Raw genomic sequence first — 19,075 nt, 5'->3', positions numbered from 1 at the left:
CCATAAGAAGGAGTACTGCCTAAATATATGTTTATGAAAAGGATTTCCATAATTATGTAGCTTGATGGTATGTTGTAGCTCATCAGGAATGTTTGCACCTTCTAATTCCAAACCAATAAATTACATAAGTATGTTTGCATATCTTAGTGTATAAAGTTCCAGAAACACTTTTATTTAAAAATGGAGCTGTAAATGCATATAACAAAATAACATACATAATAAATGTAACAAAAATAAATAAAGAGAATGTGTCCATACAAAATAAGAACATAGTAATGCAAAACGCTTATTACAGAACACAGAAGTGTAAATGCCTGAATGAACACAAATAGAATCTTGCACAAAGTCTAAACCTTTAATTTTTCTTAATTTTTTTTTCTGTTTTTCACTTGCATCTGTGGAAAAATTCTGTTCCCAAGCATTAAACAAAGGAAGGAATTATAGTGATGGTTTGGTGCGCTTAGTTTTCAACACCTGACCCCATTTTCAATGGTTATTTTTGCCCTTCTGCACCATTTCGACCCTTTCATATAGCTTCTGTGTAAACTAGTGTAGTTCAGGCCTCCACTGTTAGGCAGAGTGGAGTATACCGAGTAGTACAAGGTTATTCTATTTTCTTTTACGTTTTAAAGTGAATATATGAAACCATTATACAACATATTACTGGGTTCTTTACATCTCTACAAAAAAGTTTTTGCATTTTTATTAACTGGTCCAACTTGTAATGACTTCTGAAAACCTGTACTATTTAAAAGTGTACAGAAAAGATTTTTAAATAAATGTCACATAGGATTATTGCTGAAATATTAAAGACCATTTCATAAAAGCTGCAAAACTGTATTTGTAACCTTAATACAGAGAGACCAAAGCAAACGTAGGAAAATTCCAGTCTATTAGTTACATTTAACAGAAATAAGATTCCTTCAATATTACAGTGTTCTGGAAAAAGAGGGTTATTTACTTTTAGTTTATTATTTCCAAATGTTAAATTACTGGGAAAACTTCTACGGAAAATAGGTTTATACAAGATATTTTAAATAGACTTGCTTTTCAGTGTTACAAGCAAAAAGTCTACATTAGCAGTCTTCTTCCAGAGTCCTTGTAAATGTGAGAGAGAACGAGAGAGAGAGATTTACTAGAGTCTACAGGAAAATATACAGAAGCAATTTATTCGCTTGGGAGTGAGCCTACTGATTAACCAAGTTATGATTACTCTATCTCCAAGTCTCCTGAAGAAAATTTTACATCTCATGATCATTCCAAGTCACAATCATCTTTTTTGTAAACTTATGTTGCACTTGAATTGGTGACCAAATATAAGAACTCATTTGCCTTTTAAACATCTCACATAGCTATATGTTTCCTATTTTCAACAAACATTTGGACAGAAATAAGATTATTATTATTTTACTTTCATTAACATCAAAAAGACATTTTGAACAAGATCAGAAAGTGCCAAATAATCCTTTCAGACAGTGGATTAAAACACTGCTGTTAAAACAGGTATGGTGTTATCTTTTTTTTTTTTTTTTTTATGTACATGAAAAAACTGTTTGCTCCTATCGATATGTTCACCTACTACTCCCAGCAAATTCTTAGTGCAAACATAATAGCTGAATGCTGTAAACCCCAAGACAACTTACGCAGCAACAAGGTTTATATAAATCACAAGACTGTTTGAAAATTTCAGTACACAAGAATGAATGTTTTGTATCATTTTACTCAAAGTTAATGTATCCTATATAAATCATCTCAGTCAGAATCAAATGCAACAGTTCAATAATTCTGTACAAACTTTAGTTGAAGAGGTCCATTTATAGAGCAGCTTACAAAAGGAGACTTGGGGTTTCAGTAACATAGGATGTTAGCCTGCTCACAGGTCCCTTTAAAAGCATGGCTTTTAAAAAGAAATAACATATGTGATGGAAAAGACTGCTGACATAATAACTCTGTTTGCAAAGCACACAACCACAAAGGGCAAACCTGCCACAATCTGCTTTTTCTACATTGATATCTATGCTTATCTGTATGGTTAGAAAAGGATTTGAGAGACAATTAAAATATCACAGTTAAAGAAAAATGATTTAACAAAACAAGTGCTATTCTGACCAAGCCTTTCTTTTCCTTTTTTTTTTTAAATATAAAACCAATGTTATGATTTTATTTTTAGACATTCCAACAATAAAGGTATATATGTCAATGATGAATAACATCATTCACGTACAGTGGGATCCTCCTCCTCCCCATCTGGGTTGAACCTATTAAAATGTATGCTGAAATCAGGCTCAGGTTCAACATTGTCAAATTCAGTTGAAACGGAATTAGCAGCAGGTCTAAGAGCCCGAGCTTCTGGTTGACAGTTTGGTTGTATTTGAGGGCGGGTAGGGTAAGAAGCAGGACTGGACTTCTGTTTGGGTACAGCTGGTATGACAGGGCTAGTGAATCCCAAGTTGCTCAGGGCATCCAAGGTACCATCAGGGTCAATCATAGCATTAATCACTAAAATGGGGGGAGGGGGAGAAACAACAAAAAAATTAGTGTTTTGTGCTTTGAGAAAAATAGCTTTTCAGTAGTCTTTGACACTCTTCAGCCATTTACCATACTTTCTTTCAAACCCCTAAAACATGCACCTTATTTTTGAAAGGCAGAATAAAGAACAAAAGGTCTTTCCTTGAAAATACCACTAGAGTACAGTATTCTTGCAGGGAAAACACAGGAAGTTGCAGTAGGGGTGGGGGAAAAAACTTGTGGATGTTCTGTTAACCTCCTAATTAACTCCCTGCAGGATACAGCAGGTGCTGCTAGCTGAGGTGAACTGCCCGGCCCCTTCCCTTCAGCTAAGCTGGCTGGGGCAGCCAGCTGCAGGAGGGGCACCTGGCTCCACTGGCTCAGGCAGAGTGGCCAAGCAGTTCTGCTTCAGCACAAATGGGGCTTCACCTGACCTTGCTGGTACTGTTGGGTGTTCACCCAGCTCAGCTTGAGAAGGGAAGTGCCAGGAAATTCAGATCAGCCAATGGTATCATGTTAGCCGAAGGTCTGACCCTGTTGGAGCTGAACCATTCTTCTAGTCCAAGTGGATGGTCCCTCAGATGACTTGGCAGGCACTGTTGGCTTCCCACCTGGCTTCAGAGGAGCTCGGCAGTCCAGCTGCTACAGGACTGGGCCCTCTGTTCCCCAAATTTCCTCATTAAAATATTCACCCCAGTTTTCAGCAGCTAATTTTCAGGAGAAAAACATGTCATAGTCAAGGAACTTTGGTAATTTGTACAAACGTTGACTTTCTTTTTCTGGTTTAAAGAGTCTATAAATAATCCACTAGAATCGAATACTCAGCAGCGCTCTCTTTCAATTATGTTGCGGATACATCGGAATGACACAAAGGGTCTGTTCTAAATTACTGCTTTGATGCCAGATTATTGACAAAAGATGCTGGCCTTTTGGCTGCTGCAATCTCAGAAATCAGCAGATGGCACATTATTTAGTGTATTAGTACAAGCCTCTATCTATGATAAACATTAATGCACCAGAGAAATTATGCACATGATACAATGCCTCGTGTGGCAGAGATGTTAGAAGAAGGGGACTGAGAAGAATTTAAGTCTTTCATCTCTTTTATATTTAATGGGCTTTAATTGACTATTCCTCATGTGTTACAAGTGGGAAAAACTGAAGTATCTAATACAAATTCACCATGCAATTAGTAATTTGATAATGTTTATCATACCCTTTTTTGCTTTTTAGTTTACATTGTTACATGATCTTATACAACCTACTGCTAGGATTTCTAATTACCTAAATCAGGGATTATCAACCTTTTTTGGTTGGTGTACCTCCCAGAGGTTGGTGGAAAAGCGGGGAGTCCCCCAGCAGCTGGTCAATGAGCGGGTGGAGAGCAAAACCACGTGTTGGTGGTGCGCTGCAGTGAAACCGGAAGCACTGGTGGTGCATGGTGCAGGAGAAAACAAAAGCGCCGATGGTACCACAACCCGCACAAAGTGCTGGTAGCCTCGCCCCCTGCTTCTCCATGCCGTTGCCATGTACCCCCTATTGATAACCCCTAACCTAAATAATCATTTTGGTTTAATCTTTAATTTGTAAGTACCACTGTTCATACACACACTATTCTCTTTTACCCTTTGAACCTCAAGTTTCTAAGTCTTTTTGAGATGAAGTGATCTAAGATAAACCCATCAATCTTTGCATGCAGTGTTACAGGAATATGACAAATTTAGTTTCTTATTCTCCCTCAAAATTATTTCAAAATTGTTTTTTACAACTGAAATTGGTCAGTGAGCAGGTATCTTAATTTATTTCTCTATAAAGATGTGTAGCCCATTTTCCTCAAATGCTTTTTTAAAAACATATATTATCATCTTTTAAACACAAAAATACATTAAAAACTGGGTCAATCCTCTCAACTGAAATATAATCTAAATATTAAAATACCATAGGTTCCCTTTAATGTGGGGAAATTCAGCTCATTAATAGTTTATACAATTACATTTTAACATTGTTGTTATAAGTGTGTATTGTGTTGATGCATGCTTAGCCATTTCTGTGTACCAATCATTTTAAATTAGTGTGTATGTGTGTGTGTATATATACATAGCAGAACTAAATAAATGGATTTCTTTCTGATTTTCTTCTGTCCATACTAATGAGGATGTGGGAAGCAGAACTATTTAGTATTTTGGCAGTTACATGAATTATCACAAAATGATTTATTAGTGTATTTACTGGAATTTAAGATGACCCTGAATTTAAGACAGCCCCCTCATAATTAGATTCTATACAAAGAAAATGTATAAATTTGTTAAAATTTTCCACGTATAGAATCTAGTTATTAGAGGGTTGTCTTTAATTCATCTTCCCTACTGCTGCAGGGGGACAGGCAGTCACAGTGCAGGTGATATGGGGAGGTCAAGCAGCTTACCTCCTGCTTGTGCCTGCTCTCTGCCACTCTTCTCTCTGTTGCCTCTTCTGCCCCTTCCCCTCCTTCCAGCCTTTGCTTCCTTCCCTTTGCCTCCTTATCTCTGCTCCATGCTGACCAGCTCCACCCTTGTTTTAGCCTGGGGCCTGTAACTGGCTGTGAACTTCTGCTACAGGCTGTACTGAGTGCTCCAGGCTTCAGTGCTCATGGTACATGCCAGCATGGAAGAAAGTGGGGGTGGGGGTGGAGTGAGAGGGCAGGCAGGGGAACAGAGGCTGTGTGGGTGGAGAAGGCTATGGGGGGAGATGGCAGGGTTCAGGGTTTTTTTTTGGGGGGGGGGGGTGGTTCTTAGCTGCTGTCTGCTCCCCCCGCATTAAACAAGGAGAAAAACCTTGTCTTAGAATCAAGTAAATACAATATTAGAAGTTTCTGTGCTAGATTTAGAATAGGTAAAATATATGACAGGATATATACCTTGCAGTTGTTTCTCAACTCGTTTAAGCTCCTGTAAGATTGATGAAATTTCCTGTGGGAGAAGCAACCATTGAAATAGTCAGTGGTACTTTTCACAAAGAAAAAGTAGAATCATTCATTCAGTTCTGACTGACCAGTTAGCTATATTAGCTACTTAAATGTGAATAGGGATCCAAACCTCTTTCCATTTCTTGTTCATACACCCACCACAATCCAACTTCACCATGAGTAGACAATCTCTTAACAATACCAGGATTAAAAAAAAAAAAAAAATCACAGTTTTATCAAGATGTGGGGGCAATTTGTTGGTAATCCATAGCAAGAAAGTTACAATATAAACCCAACAAAAGGACAAGAAGGCAACATGGTTCATGCCTGGTTTACTTGGGAATCAATCTGGCTTTGCTAGGAATTGAGAGTTTATAGTACAGGACAGGACAAAATCTTATTGGGACTGTCAGATTTACGTTATCACTATCTTTTACTGGAACTGAGCATCCAGCTAAATGGTGCCCATGCCCAGGTGATCTTATTCTATATTGCAGTACATCACTCAGGGAAATTAGGTATCTGTGATTAGAGTCAAGAAATTGCATTTAGTCATAACGACTGAAACCAGTAAATGTATTAGTACTTATACTACTGCTATGTTAACAAATGAAATAAAGTATTATCCATTTCTTGTGGAATGCCTATAATAGGATTGGCATGGGTGTATCTATACTCTTGCCTCAGGAAATCTTTTTGGCATATTAGACCTGAAAAATGAAACAGTGGAATTTTAACTTCTACGGTGCTTGGAAAGCATGCATTTTTTTTAAAGCTGAGAACTCAGACTGATTTTCAGAGTCCTTTTAAAAGGATTCTGTACTGATAAATTAAATTTATGGAGTCTTGTTGGTGGCCAAGATAGATTTGAACAGATAAACTAGGATTTGATAAACTGAGGTAATAGCTTTGAGAAGTTTCCACATTTAAACCTGACATACACATCCCAAATAGCAGTCATAATTGCCTTTAGCCATCTTTTGAGAACATCTGAAATAGTAGTAGCAAATACTAGAATCCTATAATTTGGTGCTTGACATGGAACAATAAACTAATCATAAAGCTAAATAGGAACTTGAAGTTATAAAGACATATTACCAAACAGGAAAAAATCCTGAGAAGTCTTATCACTTTGTCACAAGAAACAAGCAAGTTATAAGCCACCAAGTTAAAAACTTAAAAATTATGAAATTTCATTTAAAATCTCTACTCTCTCTGAGAATCTTTAAACAATTATACACAAATTACATTTATATATAAATTATATATAAATGTTCCTGAGAATACAAATCATCATGTTTCTTCTAAGTAGACATTTACAAGTACTGAATTACTTACAAAGTTATAAAAAGTAAACTAAACCATTTATTTTTAACATATAATCAGTGAATTTGATCTGCCTTTTAAAAATGTAGTATGCACTATAGAAATTATGGAACAAATAATAAATGTCTAGTGGTTTAAGAAAAGAACAAACAAAACAATATAAAAAACCCAAGGTGGATTTATATCACGTTGTAGTATCTAGTGGTCTAACAACAATGAAAGCTAAGAGCTAGTCCATTAGCAATGCAAACAACATTTCATAACCTCATACAAATGTGGTTGTTGTAAAGAGGGCTCTTCCTAAAATACTCATTCACCTACATTAAAATGCACATATGACATTTTCTCACAAACCCCATGCCCCCAGATAAAACACAAAGCTTGTTTTGAGAAGGGAGAATAAAGAGAATAATTTTTTTCTAGAGTTCACAGCCAAAAGCTGACCACATGGAGCAGCTCACTTGCAACCAGCCAGCTCATGGGCTGCTTTAGGCAAAAATTAGTATTTTAATCATTGCACAGATGCTACTGAACTGGCACCAGCTTTGGCTGCTTTGCCAAAAGCTACTACCAATTCAGCAGTGGCTGTGAGGGTTAAAACCAAACTCTGCCCCTGGTGATTGCTGGCCAGAAAAAAAAAAAAAAACAAGAAAAACCAAAGGCAACCATTAAAGGGTATCCATAAGTTAATTCCTATGCATATATCAGTTTCCCCACTTACGACATGTATCCCAATTTTGAAGGACTAATTTTGGGGGAAAAGGTATGTCTGGTAACAAGTAAGTACAGTATTTCTTGAGAACCATTAAATTTGAGACATCATATTTGTCTTTTGCAAGACCATGGAAAAATCCCAGCTAAAATCTTACCTTAAACCCAATCAGCTGCTTAAATTATATGATCTCTACGTTATTCTTTGCTTGAAAGTATTTCAAAAAGGCTGCCTGTTCCCCGGCACTGACCTTCTAGGGGAACAAATCTCTTTAATAGGATTTTAGACCATTTTTCATCCAGAAAGTAAAGCCAACCAAATATTTTAGTATGTATAATGACTAATTTTGTTGTTTTGTTCTTATGTACTATACATAACATGAATAAACATAGCAGCTGACCTCAGCTTTTTTCCCCATAAGGAATTCTAACATATAGTGTTTTTCTTATCATTTTGCTCAACAGCCCTTTTTAACCAATTTAAGGGATACTTCCCCTACATTCTTAAAATTATTCCCTTGTTTTCTCCGCTAAAGATAGCATGCTCAGTCACTCCTGAATTGGAAACCAGATACAAATGAGGCTTGTTCCCTCTCAAAAAGATAGTTCTTCATACCATGCTTGAAGTTTTCACAATAGGAATTTCACCTTCAGCTCGTAACTTGTTTTCAATTTCTTCCCAGTTTCGGTCTTTGTCCTTAAATAATATTCTACAAACAAGAAGCACAACATTTATTTTTAAAATAGAAACAGTATTAAATGTACCATTTCCTTGAAGATCTAAAGACCTTGGATGCAAGGAAAACAGGCCCTGAAAAGGTAAGTGTTGAATTTTGTGTTTGAAGTGCAGGCAGGTGCTACAGTACTGTTACTAAGATAACATATGAAGTTTTTACTATATCACGGTTATTAACAGTAAAAAGGCAGCCACAAATCTAAAATATCTGCAGGTATTACTGAAAATATAGCATAATAGGAGCCATACTTATTCTGCTGCACAGAACCATGTTTTTGTTTTTTTTAAAAAATCCAATAGTTTCAGGACACACCAAAGATCTTGCTGATATTTCACAACACTTGCAAAACAAAGTGAAAAAATGAATGCTAACAGGTAAATGACGCATAAATTTCATAACAGAAAAATGCAGCATTTCAACATGTAAAACCATGTTTGAACACTGAGGGCCATTTTGTTTTGCAGACTTCCAGTTTACTTAATAGATATTAATCTATTCACCATTAATCTATCTATCTATAGATAGATTAACACATTAATGCATTTGGAAATTCATTATGACGTACTCTTTTATGACACTGGACTCTGGGTGTTTCTAATGACCTATAACAGGGCGGTCTAACTTTTAATGAGTTAGACACAGGCTCCAGCAGAATGAGTTACAGGTCTCCTGGGCCACCCACCACACAGATACCGCCTCTCTGGTGCAACGTGCAGGCACCATCTCCATCACTGCACTGTGTACTCAGTCCTATGCCCCCACCACTGCACTGCACTGCACACCTTGCAGGCCCTAACCTTTCCCACTGCCGCACAATATTCCTGTGCCCACTGCTGTAGCATGCCCCTCTTCACTGCAGCCACTCGGCTCACCCTCAGCTTCGTGGGCCATTTTGTGCTGTGGTGGGGTGGAGGCAGGCATCAAAAGCTGGAGGAAGGAGCCAATGCGGTGAAACAGCATCCAAGCAGGAGCCTGGGGCCACAAATTAGCCCTTCACAGGCTGCATGTGGCCCTCAAGGCTGCCAATTGGACAGCCCTGACTTAGAAATTTTGAAACAGAAACTACATATACATAATGTAGTAATATGAGAATAGGAGAGTCATCTGTACTGTGATAAACAGCTCACTTACATTAATTACTTTATAATAACCCAAAGTGTACTAGCAGCTTCATAGATGGTTTCTTGTTTTCCTGCTGTAATGAACAGATTATTATCACTTGCTGCATCACATAAGTGTCATTTCAGGTTTTCAAACTTCTGTATCATTAACAAACAGGAATCCACAGATATTTAGATTACTTTATCCTTAATTAATTAATAAAAAACACTATCACTGTTCACGAGAGAACATTCTCAAATTTGCCCTTCCTCTGAATGGTAAAATTAGGTATCAAGATCAAATGGAAATGCAGTTATAATCATTATCTCTTTTAGTAATATTTCAGAAGTACAAGCAACATCAGACAACAGCAATGTCTAAATGTGGCTAGGAAAACAAAATAATTACAGCATAATCAAATGCCACACATTTTTAAACAGTTACCAGTTGGGTGAGGTTTCTCATAGGAAACTGCTCTTTTTAAAGTGAAAACTGCTACAGTGGATAGGAATTTCACACCTTGTAAATGCTAGGAATTTATACAGAACTTAACTGAGCACTGTGCCTTAATTCCATTCATCTACAGCAGGTCTTTGGGATCAGCTTTCTTAGGCCCCTTCTGAACTGCCCAACTTCAATTACCATTCTGACAGAAGAATCTCATTCTTCAAAATATATGCTCTGCTGTTATCAATACTTAAGTACTTTCAGGGAACCAAAAATTTGACTTAGTTGCTATCCTGATTTTGCTGTTGATCGCTCTGTACATTATTGCCTAAAAACAAACCATAATTTCCAGAGGTTTTTTTGGGCAAATGTTTCATTAAGAAGTACTGTTCCAGTTCGGTGCAATCAAGGAAAAATATTAATGCAGGAAGACAGGATCTACTGGACAAAACCAGAGAAAGAAAAGGAATCAAAAGAATTTATCTTTTCAAGACAACAGAATTAACCAGCATGTTAGCAACAATATAGCGAAGAAACGAAAACACCCTTGCAAAGGAACCCACCTCTTTTGGGGTATGGATAACTGCTATACTTGCATCACTACAAAAGTTTTTGTTCCAGTAAAACATATGAACATATAGGCATACAAGCAATCTGCAATGGCCCAAGCCCTACAGAAAAGTATTTGGTCTGAAACAGGAACTTCCCTGTAAGGCTATTCTTTTGTGGTGGAATGGAGGGGGAGAGGGAGAGGAGCTGGCTCCCTGATAGCTCACCAACTGGCAAGCTGTCAGGGAGCCCTGGTTGGACTCTGCTACCACCACCATGGTTGCCAGAGCACATCTTGTCAATGCTCTGTCAATAGTGTTGGTGCTGCTGGAGAAACAGTCACCCCTGTTTTCAGAGTCTAAGTCCCTGGCAGTGGCAGTGGTAGTGTCAGAAAGGGAGCTCTTGTATCCTCTGCAGAGCTGAAAGCTTGATTACTCTGAACCTTTAGGACTTACCTGGTGTTGACGAGCGCCAAAAGAAAGCAAATCCTGTATAACTGCCACTACAGAGCAGCTCACCTTGGAAAAGTTTAGGAAACATTATATACAGAATCAGGCCTTTAGCCACACTTTTTCTATTTTCTAGTGGCATATTTTACGATTCCAGAAATCATTGTAAATACAGTTTATCTGGTGCTACAGAATTTATCTTCTTTTTCTTTATTCTTCACCCAAAGTCATAATTTTCTTTATTTATTACCAATCTTACTGGGTACTGTGGAAGCAATGGTAATGTAGAGATTTATACATCATGTAGGGTATAAGCAGCCAGATCAGAGCAGCAAACTCCTGCTGCATGCAAAATTTCCTTATCATAGAAAAATCTGGGATAGATAAACAAATAGATTCTAAAATATTCTATTTTTCAAAATTTCTTCCAGAAGCAATCGGCACTTTCAAAACAAATACAGAAATTTGGGAGACAGGCTTAAATATGACAATTCTGTCTCTTTCCCCACTCCTCCCATTTTCTCATTTACCCCTCCTGCTGTATACCAAGTTTCCTCCCAGAAGGTCAGCTGATTCAGGTCTCTGCTGCTGGTTTCAGCCTGATCTCCACTTCCACAGACAATGCTGTTTGTTACTCTGTCTGTCCCATTTCCCTCTATCGGCAGCTCTGCTCACCTTCCAATCTCTTCCTCTTCTTACAACAATTTTATTCAGTCTGATGTATTCTCCTTTGCTCAGCTTCTACCAGTGTTTTCCTCTTCTGTGTCATCTTTTCCCCCAATTACTGCATATCCTCCGCTCACCTCCCATTATGATTGGTATATAATGAAGTATAGACTCTTCCAGCTTCACTAAATAGTGAAGTAGTACGTTCTAGGCTTTAAGAAATCTACATCTCCTAAATGCCTCATAGCTACCTTGGGTCAACAATAATTTATTCAAGGCCAAGTATATCTGCTGTCACAAGTACACATCCTTCTATTGGCAACTGATAACTATTCTAACTTTTATAAAACCGAAAATGCTAAAACTTAAATTACTAAAAAATTTCTAACTATGAAACTTCTGAGGCTGAAAAAAATTGGGATTATTTAGTCTGGAAAAAAGGAGACCGAGGGTGGATTTGATAACAGTCTTCAAACTGTGATGGTGACAGACTATTCTCTGTGGCTGCAGGGGACAAGACAATGTCTTAAATAGCAGCAAGAGAAATTTGGGTTGGCTCTTATTGGATATCATCATGATGGTCCTTTAGCATTGGAACAGACTCTAGAGAGACTGTAGAATCTGTCTTTGGAAGTATTTAAGAGCAGGTTAGACAAACAATTGTGATCCTGCCTTGAGCAAGGGTTTGAAGTGGATGACCTCCTGAGGTCCGTTCCAGCTCTATTTTATTGTAATGCTGACATTTCTGATTAACATTTGGATAAAAAACCCCAAATTTTGTTGTTGTTGTTTTTATAGAGGAAGTCTCCTTTTATGGAGCAAAGTCTCTTTTGCTGCTATTTCTTCTGACTGTATTCCTAACATGCCTCACTTATTTTCACTGGTGCCTTTCTTTCCGTCTCTCACTTTGGGGGATGGGGAAATTTTCTCCAACGCCTTAACTGACATGATGAAAGTCTCTCCCTTACCTGCATCACACTATCCACTCTGTTCCAAGCATAGGAAACAGGAGGAACCTAGAAGTTAGCAGTGACACAAAGCTACCTCCTACCTAGAATTTGTACTTTTAGAAGGCAAACTCTGTCCTGCTAAGATCACATTTCCACTGTACAGCACAGGCTTAATCTTACAGTATTCCATGTTTCTCATGACCAAACAAAACTTTCCAAGCTTCCCTTGTCCGTTCTTAACTGCTAAATGTGTCTGTAAATTCTTCTGATGACAGAGAAAAGATACCTTTGCAATTTTTAAAAATAGGAAAACAGGCATTTTGTAGGCTTTCCCCTAGCATGAGTGGCCACCATTATAATTAACTAATAAACAGCTGGGGAAAAATTCCAACAAAAATACTGCAAAGCAAGAAAACTCAATATATATTTTACCTTGTATGTGGATGTACAACTTTGGTAATTCAAGTGTTATATTTTTCATATAATATCTTCCATTTCTCCTTTCTGAAGGAAAAGCTCTGGGTCAAAATTTTAAAATAAATTTCAACTTGCCTCAGATACTGTATGAGTTTATCAAGCAAGGCCAGTTTTTAGGTGTCAAAGGCTGAAAGGCTGTGCACTGAAGTCTTGCTGCTCCTTTTTGAAAGCCCTCTACTGGAATGTACCTAACTCCAAATGCATACTATTAGGATGAAAGTGACAGTACCCAAGGCCAAAATTCTTTTAATATATATTTGACATAGGCAGCAGTATTCAGACACACATACAACCATATAAAAACAGTCCTAAACTGGTACAGATTATCAGGGGATTATATTGAACACGTCAGAGAGTAGCAGTATATTTTAAAGTGAGATTTCACTGATAATGGCTGATGGCACTGGGACACAGAAAAAAAATCTATGAAGGCTAAAAACACAAAGTAGAAAGTTTCAAAGAAAACAATTAATTAGTAGAAAAGAAATGTGCAAAAATTCAATGAGGAGAGCAGCATGAGGGACCCTAAAGGAGAGGACTGAGCACCTGAATTGGATGCAAGAGAAATCCCATATGGAATCAGAAGAGCAAAGCAACCTGGTCAGCATAATAGGAAGCTAGTAGAACAATAAAACACCAGGCTTCTCTTGCTCATATTTTTTTTTTTATCTATATTAGCTGAAGATGTGGAAGGGAAAAAATGGGAAAATTGTGGAAGGCCATGATTGCTCCAGGACTGGCATTTGTCTCTTCTATGTGATGTGATTCACTCAGCAAAAGGGTGGATAAACCTGTATTTCAGTTACAGAATTATGAGAGATTAAATGCTTTGCTGGTTAATGAGAACAATATCCTACTAAATAATGCAATAATACAAACACTGTATCTTGTTATTTAAAGTACTCATATAGGCCAAAAGACTTCTAAAAAGATTTTACTTGCTTTTCCACTCAACCACACCACTCTTACAAGAGAAGAAAAGGAAAATAAAGCATATATTTTGGCTCATTTAAATTTCTACAATATTTTTACCATTTCATATAGAATATTTAATTTCTCTGTCTGCCTTTGTCATTATAAAAAGTTTGTTTACTATTATCAACACAATGCCATCCTCAGATATAATAATGCCTTTGTTGTGTCACATTGTGTGCTGAAGAATGAATGCAATTCAAATTTTGGTAATTAATCTCAGTCACTACCTGAGGCACTGTAGGCATATTATATGCTGCTTTTCCCACATATTTTATCTGATAACTCGCACAAAATTTTGTACATAATGCACTGATATTTTGTTTCTATTCCATTCATTTTTAAATACTGATGGTTAATTATGAGTAAAAGTGAAGTGGGATATTCAAGTTCCACAATCCTAAAATTCTTTTGTCCCATACCAGCCAAAGTGAATACCATACTGTTGTACATACATGCAACAGTCAAGAGATTAAAGATAGCTCGTGTTCTTGAAGACCATCTCTCATTTTTGGGTGCCTAATTTGTTTTAGCTTCTATAATACATTAGGAAAAAATCCCTCTAAATACATTACCTTACATTACATGTCCAAAGGGGAGCCTCCAAGGGATTAAATTGCAGGCCTCAGGTTCCTGCTTGGCTGCCACTATCTCTATTGATCTGGCTACAACAGCAGCCAGGGGCTCCAGGCTCCCCTTTCCTCTTCCATTGCTCTGCCCCATTTTTGTGCCTGTACCACATGTGGCACAAGGATCAGAGGATGAGTCTGAGACTACATGGGAAGGCACTGCAGCAGCAGGGGCATCTATGTGGTGTGAAGCCCAGGGACCTATGCTCACCTGAATGCAGCCAACGGGGTGTGCAGCTGTTTGGAAGTTGGATAGCCCTACCTTACTGTATAGAAAACAGCTCAAGAGAAAGAAAAACACCACAAAAGGTGAAGAGCAATTATTACAAAGTGTAAAGTATAAAGCTTATTTGTAACTACCACCAAAAAATGCTTATAAATAAATATAAATAAAACAATTATCTGTATACTTGTAGGTCCAAGGAGTCCCGGTTATGGAACAGGATCCTATTGCACTAAATGCTGCACAGATACAAAAATGAAAGGCAATCCCTGCCTAAATGAGTTTAGGGATGGATAGGTGCAAAGGAATACAAGAAAATAATGAGAATACATTGATCAGCACTATAGACTGCAGTCCCAGCACAACAGCAGCCCAACCATTATGAAGCTAAAAAACAGGAAAGATTTAGGGCTCATCTCCTTCACTGTAGGGGCTGACCCCAGTGCCAAAATAGGGCCCAAGTACACTCCAATGACCCATGATCTTGAGTATGCTCCAAGCCTGGAATTTTGCCAATGATACTGCTCTATGCTCATGCCCAGCATCTTCCTTCATGCTGGAAACTAAGGATTCTAGAGCAACTGGGATGAGCCTGAGCAGCCAGTTTGGGTGGCCAGGCATGCTCGAGCTTCACCCATTGTCAAAAGTCACCACTGCAGTCGTGTATACAAACCTTTAGTGGATCTAAAGATAGAGCTTAGTCAAAAATTACAGACAAGTTATGAGTTTCAGTGACTGGAAGAATATTTGTATGGCACAAGATTACTAAGAAAGGAAATAAGGGGCAGTTTGGAAAAAAAGTTTAGGAGTTTAGGAGTTTTGCTTTGGCTATAGTGTCCTTGAGCTGACGACTAGATATCTACAAGGTGTTAGTCAGTGGGCAGGAGGATCTATCCTCTTAACATTCTGAAGGAGCAATAAGAAAGGCAGCAGGAAACAGTTCAGGCAATGGCTCACTCACAAAAGCCAAGAGAGGAAAGGATTATGGTGGATGACGTTGAAAGTGGCTGATTGCTGGAGGAGGACAAAGCAGAATTATGGCTCTCTGTTTTGATCAAGAATTGGTCAGACTGTGGCAATGTAAACTAGACTGGAGAGGGTGCAAGACAACCTAGAAGAGGTGAATTCCAGATAGTAACTGTAGACAGTATGTTCAATGAGCCTCTCTCAACATGCTGCTGGTGGCCATTATGTTACTGAACATCTGACACTGGAAATAACAAGTCACCTCTTGTTGATCAGTTTCTAATTTACTTTGACAAAGCTTCAGTAATCAATTTTCTTTGACTGCTGCCTTAAAAAGGGGGAAAATGGTAATACATTACTAACCCATGGTGACCATCTAGAAGGAAAAAAAGAGGACCAGTGCTAGACATAACTGTAAGCACTTTTGTTAAAACTCTTATGTTACCACGTTGTCTCAGCTACTGTGTCCAAAGTTGATTCCTTTAAAATGAGAATTTACCTTTCTTGAAACAGGCAACCCCTCCACACAAAGTTGGGATCTAGACGTGGGGCTGGCTTGTGAAGGAGTGATATTTCAGGGTTTGTTTGTTTTTAACAGCAGAGTTTTGTATATTCTAAACAAGAGCAGAACATTGGCTTCTTTGCTGAAGATACCATTTCTTCCACGAAGGCTGTGTTTCAATTTCCTCTATCTTTGTTCAAATCATACAAAATATTTATATTAGCAGTAACTTCCTTCCTAGCATGGAATTCATTCACTTCAAAAGCACAAAGATTTACTTATGACTGGGAAGCTGCTTAATATTCAACTTTTAAATACTTAAGTATATTACAATTATAGTATCCATATATTGCTCTCCTGTGCATTAAGTATTTCACTGCTACTAGCAGGAATTTGGAATCTAATGAGAAATTTTTTTTAGTGATAAAAAAGTGCATCCTACCTGATTTTGCCAGCTGTTTTGTCTATGGATTGTCTTATCTTCCGAGAAAACTGGAAGACTGATGATAACAGCAAGCTGTCTCCCATAACCTGAATTTTTTTTTTAAATAAAGGAAAAAATATTTAATTCTCAAGAAGTTACTACAGTTATGCAGACAATTCTGAATGTTTAAATATTTTGTTCTCCCTGCCCAAATGAATACTTAAAACATTTGAGTATACATTTATTATTCTCAAATATGAAAAGCTAGTATCACTGGGATGTCCAGGTCATACTTTAAGCAAGTGCTAGGCAAGTGGTTTCCCATGTTCAAATACACTTGTTACCTTACCTGAAATTCCCTTATTATAATTGCCTCTCAAGAAGCAACTGCCAACCACATTAGAAATGTGATGATTCAGTGACATTCGTGCATGCATGCATGCACACACACACACACGAAACTGAAAACAAAGTAATTATTACTTGTATACTATATTAGATTTGAAACTCAGAACTACAAGTGAAATAATTTACTTTCTTATGCAACTCAACAGCCCTCATTTTGTCTTGCATACAACAGTTCTCAGTCTTTTATCATACATTATGATGATGATGAAAAAATGGCTGAAAATTGGAAATACATCTCAAGAAGTACCAAAGAACATTTATTGGTTTAGAAGCCTCAATTCTAAACCTGCTGGTAAACAAAAATGTTTACTGTCCAATTATTTCTGCTTATATTGAGACCTTACACAATTCCCTTAGTTACTGTAACCATTATACTATTTTAACATACCTCACTTCCCACGAGATATACTTTTTCTCGTTCTTCTTGGAACATCTTTTTTGTATTGAAATCCCAGACCTGTTCATAGTGTAATATGTGATCTCACAGGGCCAAAAGAGCCATTGCCTCAATGACCCATCATACAGTCCTGTTGTATAAAAAGTTCAAGCCAAGTCTTTTCTGGATTACTGTATGACATTGCAAGTCAGTACCCAATCTACTGCCCGTTACTACCCACTAGAACTTTTTGTCAGGTTAAATCATTTTCTAATGACATGCGACCAAATCATTTCAACAGCTCTACATCTCCATGCTTTCTCCTGTTATTTCCTGATTTTCATAGGATCATAGGAAAATGGGGCTGGAAGGGACCTTGTGAGGTTATCCAGTCCAGTCTTCTGTTGAAGGCAGGAGCATCCTTGACTAAACTATCCCAGCCAATGGTCTGTCAAGGGATGGAGATTCCAGTTTCTCTGGGTAGCCTGTTCCAATGCTTCACCAGCCTCACAAGCAGAAAGTTCCTCCTAATTTTCAACCTAAACTTTCCTCTGCTGCAGATTGAGGCCATGGCTTGTAGGCGTGTTCCCTAAAGCCACAGAGAATAATCTATCTCCATCTTCTCTCTAATCACCCTTCATATATTTGAAGTCTGTTATCAAATCGCTCCTAAGTTTTCTCTTCTGCAAACTAAATTACCCTAGCTCTTTCAACCTTTTCTTGTAAGGCATACTTCTCAGCGTTCTAATATTTTTCGCCACTCCACTGGACTCTGTCCAAACTATCCATAGTGTTTTTGAAGTATAGGGTCCAAAACTGGACCAGAAAACAGTTCACCAAGTGAGGTCTGACCAGTGCTGAACAGAGTGGAAGAATAATTTCCCTTGATTTGCAAGTGACATTTCAGTTAATACAACCCAGCATTCTGTTGGCTTGTTTTTCAACAAGAACACACTGCTGGGTCATATTCACTGTATGGTCCACCATAAGTCCAAAGGCTCAGCAGTACCACAGCCTAGTCAGTTGTTTCCCACCCTGTATTTGTGCATGCCATCATTCTGTCCCAAGTGCAGGTGAATTTCACCTGATTGACTGCAGACCGTTTCTCCAGTCTACCCAGATCATTCTGGATTGCTGCGCTAACCTCCAGCGTTTGAAAGTCCACCCAAGTTGCTGTAATCCACAACTTTGGCTAAGCATGCATTCATTCCCGTCCTTCAAATCATTAATGAAGATGTTAAACAATACAGGTCCCAAAGCAGACCCCTCAGGAAACTCACTTGATATCTCTTCCCAGTTAAACATTGAGCCATCGATTATTGCTCATTTAAGCATGATGATCCAAGCAGTTATGTATCCACTTTACAGTACTTTTTTCTACTTTGTATTTCCTTAGTCAAACCATAATTCAGGATAACCTGCTTTTTTAATCATGTGCATCTAATAACACTGGTCCCAACACTAGCTTCAGTGATGCCTCAATTAGGTCTCAATTTCTGATTTTACTACAATGTATTTGGCCTTCAATCCTTTGACAATGTTTACATCAAGGCCAATCTGTATTTCCTACATTTTTATTGAGGTTCAGATACTCTGCTTATTGATTTACATGACAAACACCAAAAACCTGAAGGAGTTTTACAGGACTATGCATTATTAAATGCATTATCAAATGTACTTGTAGAAAAAGAAATGTCTTAAATGTTTTTT

General features: G+C 37.7%; 1 protein-coding gene and 1 long non-coding RNA gene across 11 annotated transcripts in view; one reads left to right on the top strand and one right to left on the bottom strand.

The window, feature by feature from the left end:
* Positions 1 to 369: 369 nt before the first annotated feature.
* Positions 370 to 19,075, bottom strand: part of CEP170 (centrosomal protein 170) — a 153,148-nt gene continuing 134,442 nt past the window's right edge. For all 10 annotated transcript variants that reach the window (XM_019549783.1, XM_019549782.1, XM_019549784.1 and 7 more), the window contains 4 exons: positions 16,600 to 16,688; positions 8,106 to 8,199; positions 5,405 to 5,456; positions 370 to 2,499 (listed from right to left, as the gene is read on the bottom strand). In XM_019549783.1, the coding sequence (XP_019405328.1) occupies positions 2,213 to 2,499; positions 5,405 to 5,456; positions 8,106 to 8,199; positions 16,600 to 16,688 (522 nt within the window). In that variant the 3' untranslated portion in view covers positions 370 to 2,212. The remainder of the gene's footprint in view (positions 2,500 to 5,404; positions 5,457 to 8,105; positions 8,200 to 16,599; positions 16,689 to 19,075) is intronic.
* Positions 5,446 to 18,576, top strand: LOC109319937. The gene is made up of 3 exons (XR_002103675.1): positions 5,446 to 5,526; positions 5,824 to 5,829; positions 18,563 to 18,576. It is a non-coding gene; the product is annotated as an uncharacterized LOC109319937 (long non-coding RNA).

Source organism: Crocodylus porosus, unplaced genomic scaffold (assembly GCF_001723895.1).
Source record: "Crocodylus porosus isolate Cpor-Errol unplaced genomic scaffold, CroPor_comp1, whole genome shotgun sequence".
Taxonomy (NCBI): domain Eukaryota; kingdom Metazoa; phylum Chordata; order Crocodylia; family Crocodylidae; genus Crocodylus; species Crocodylus porosus.
Note: the sequence above shows the minus strand (reverse complement) of the source record. Positions and strands in the feature narration are given on the sequence as shown.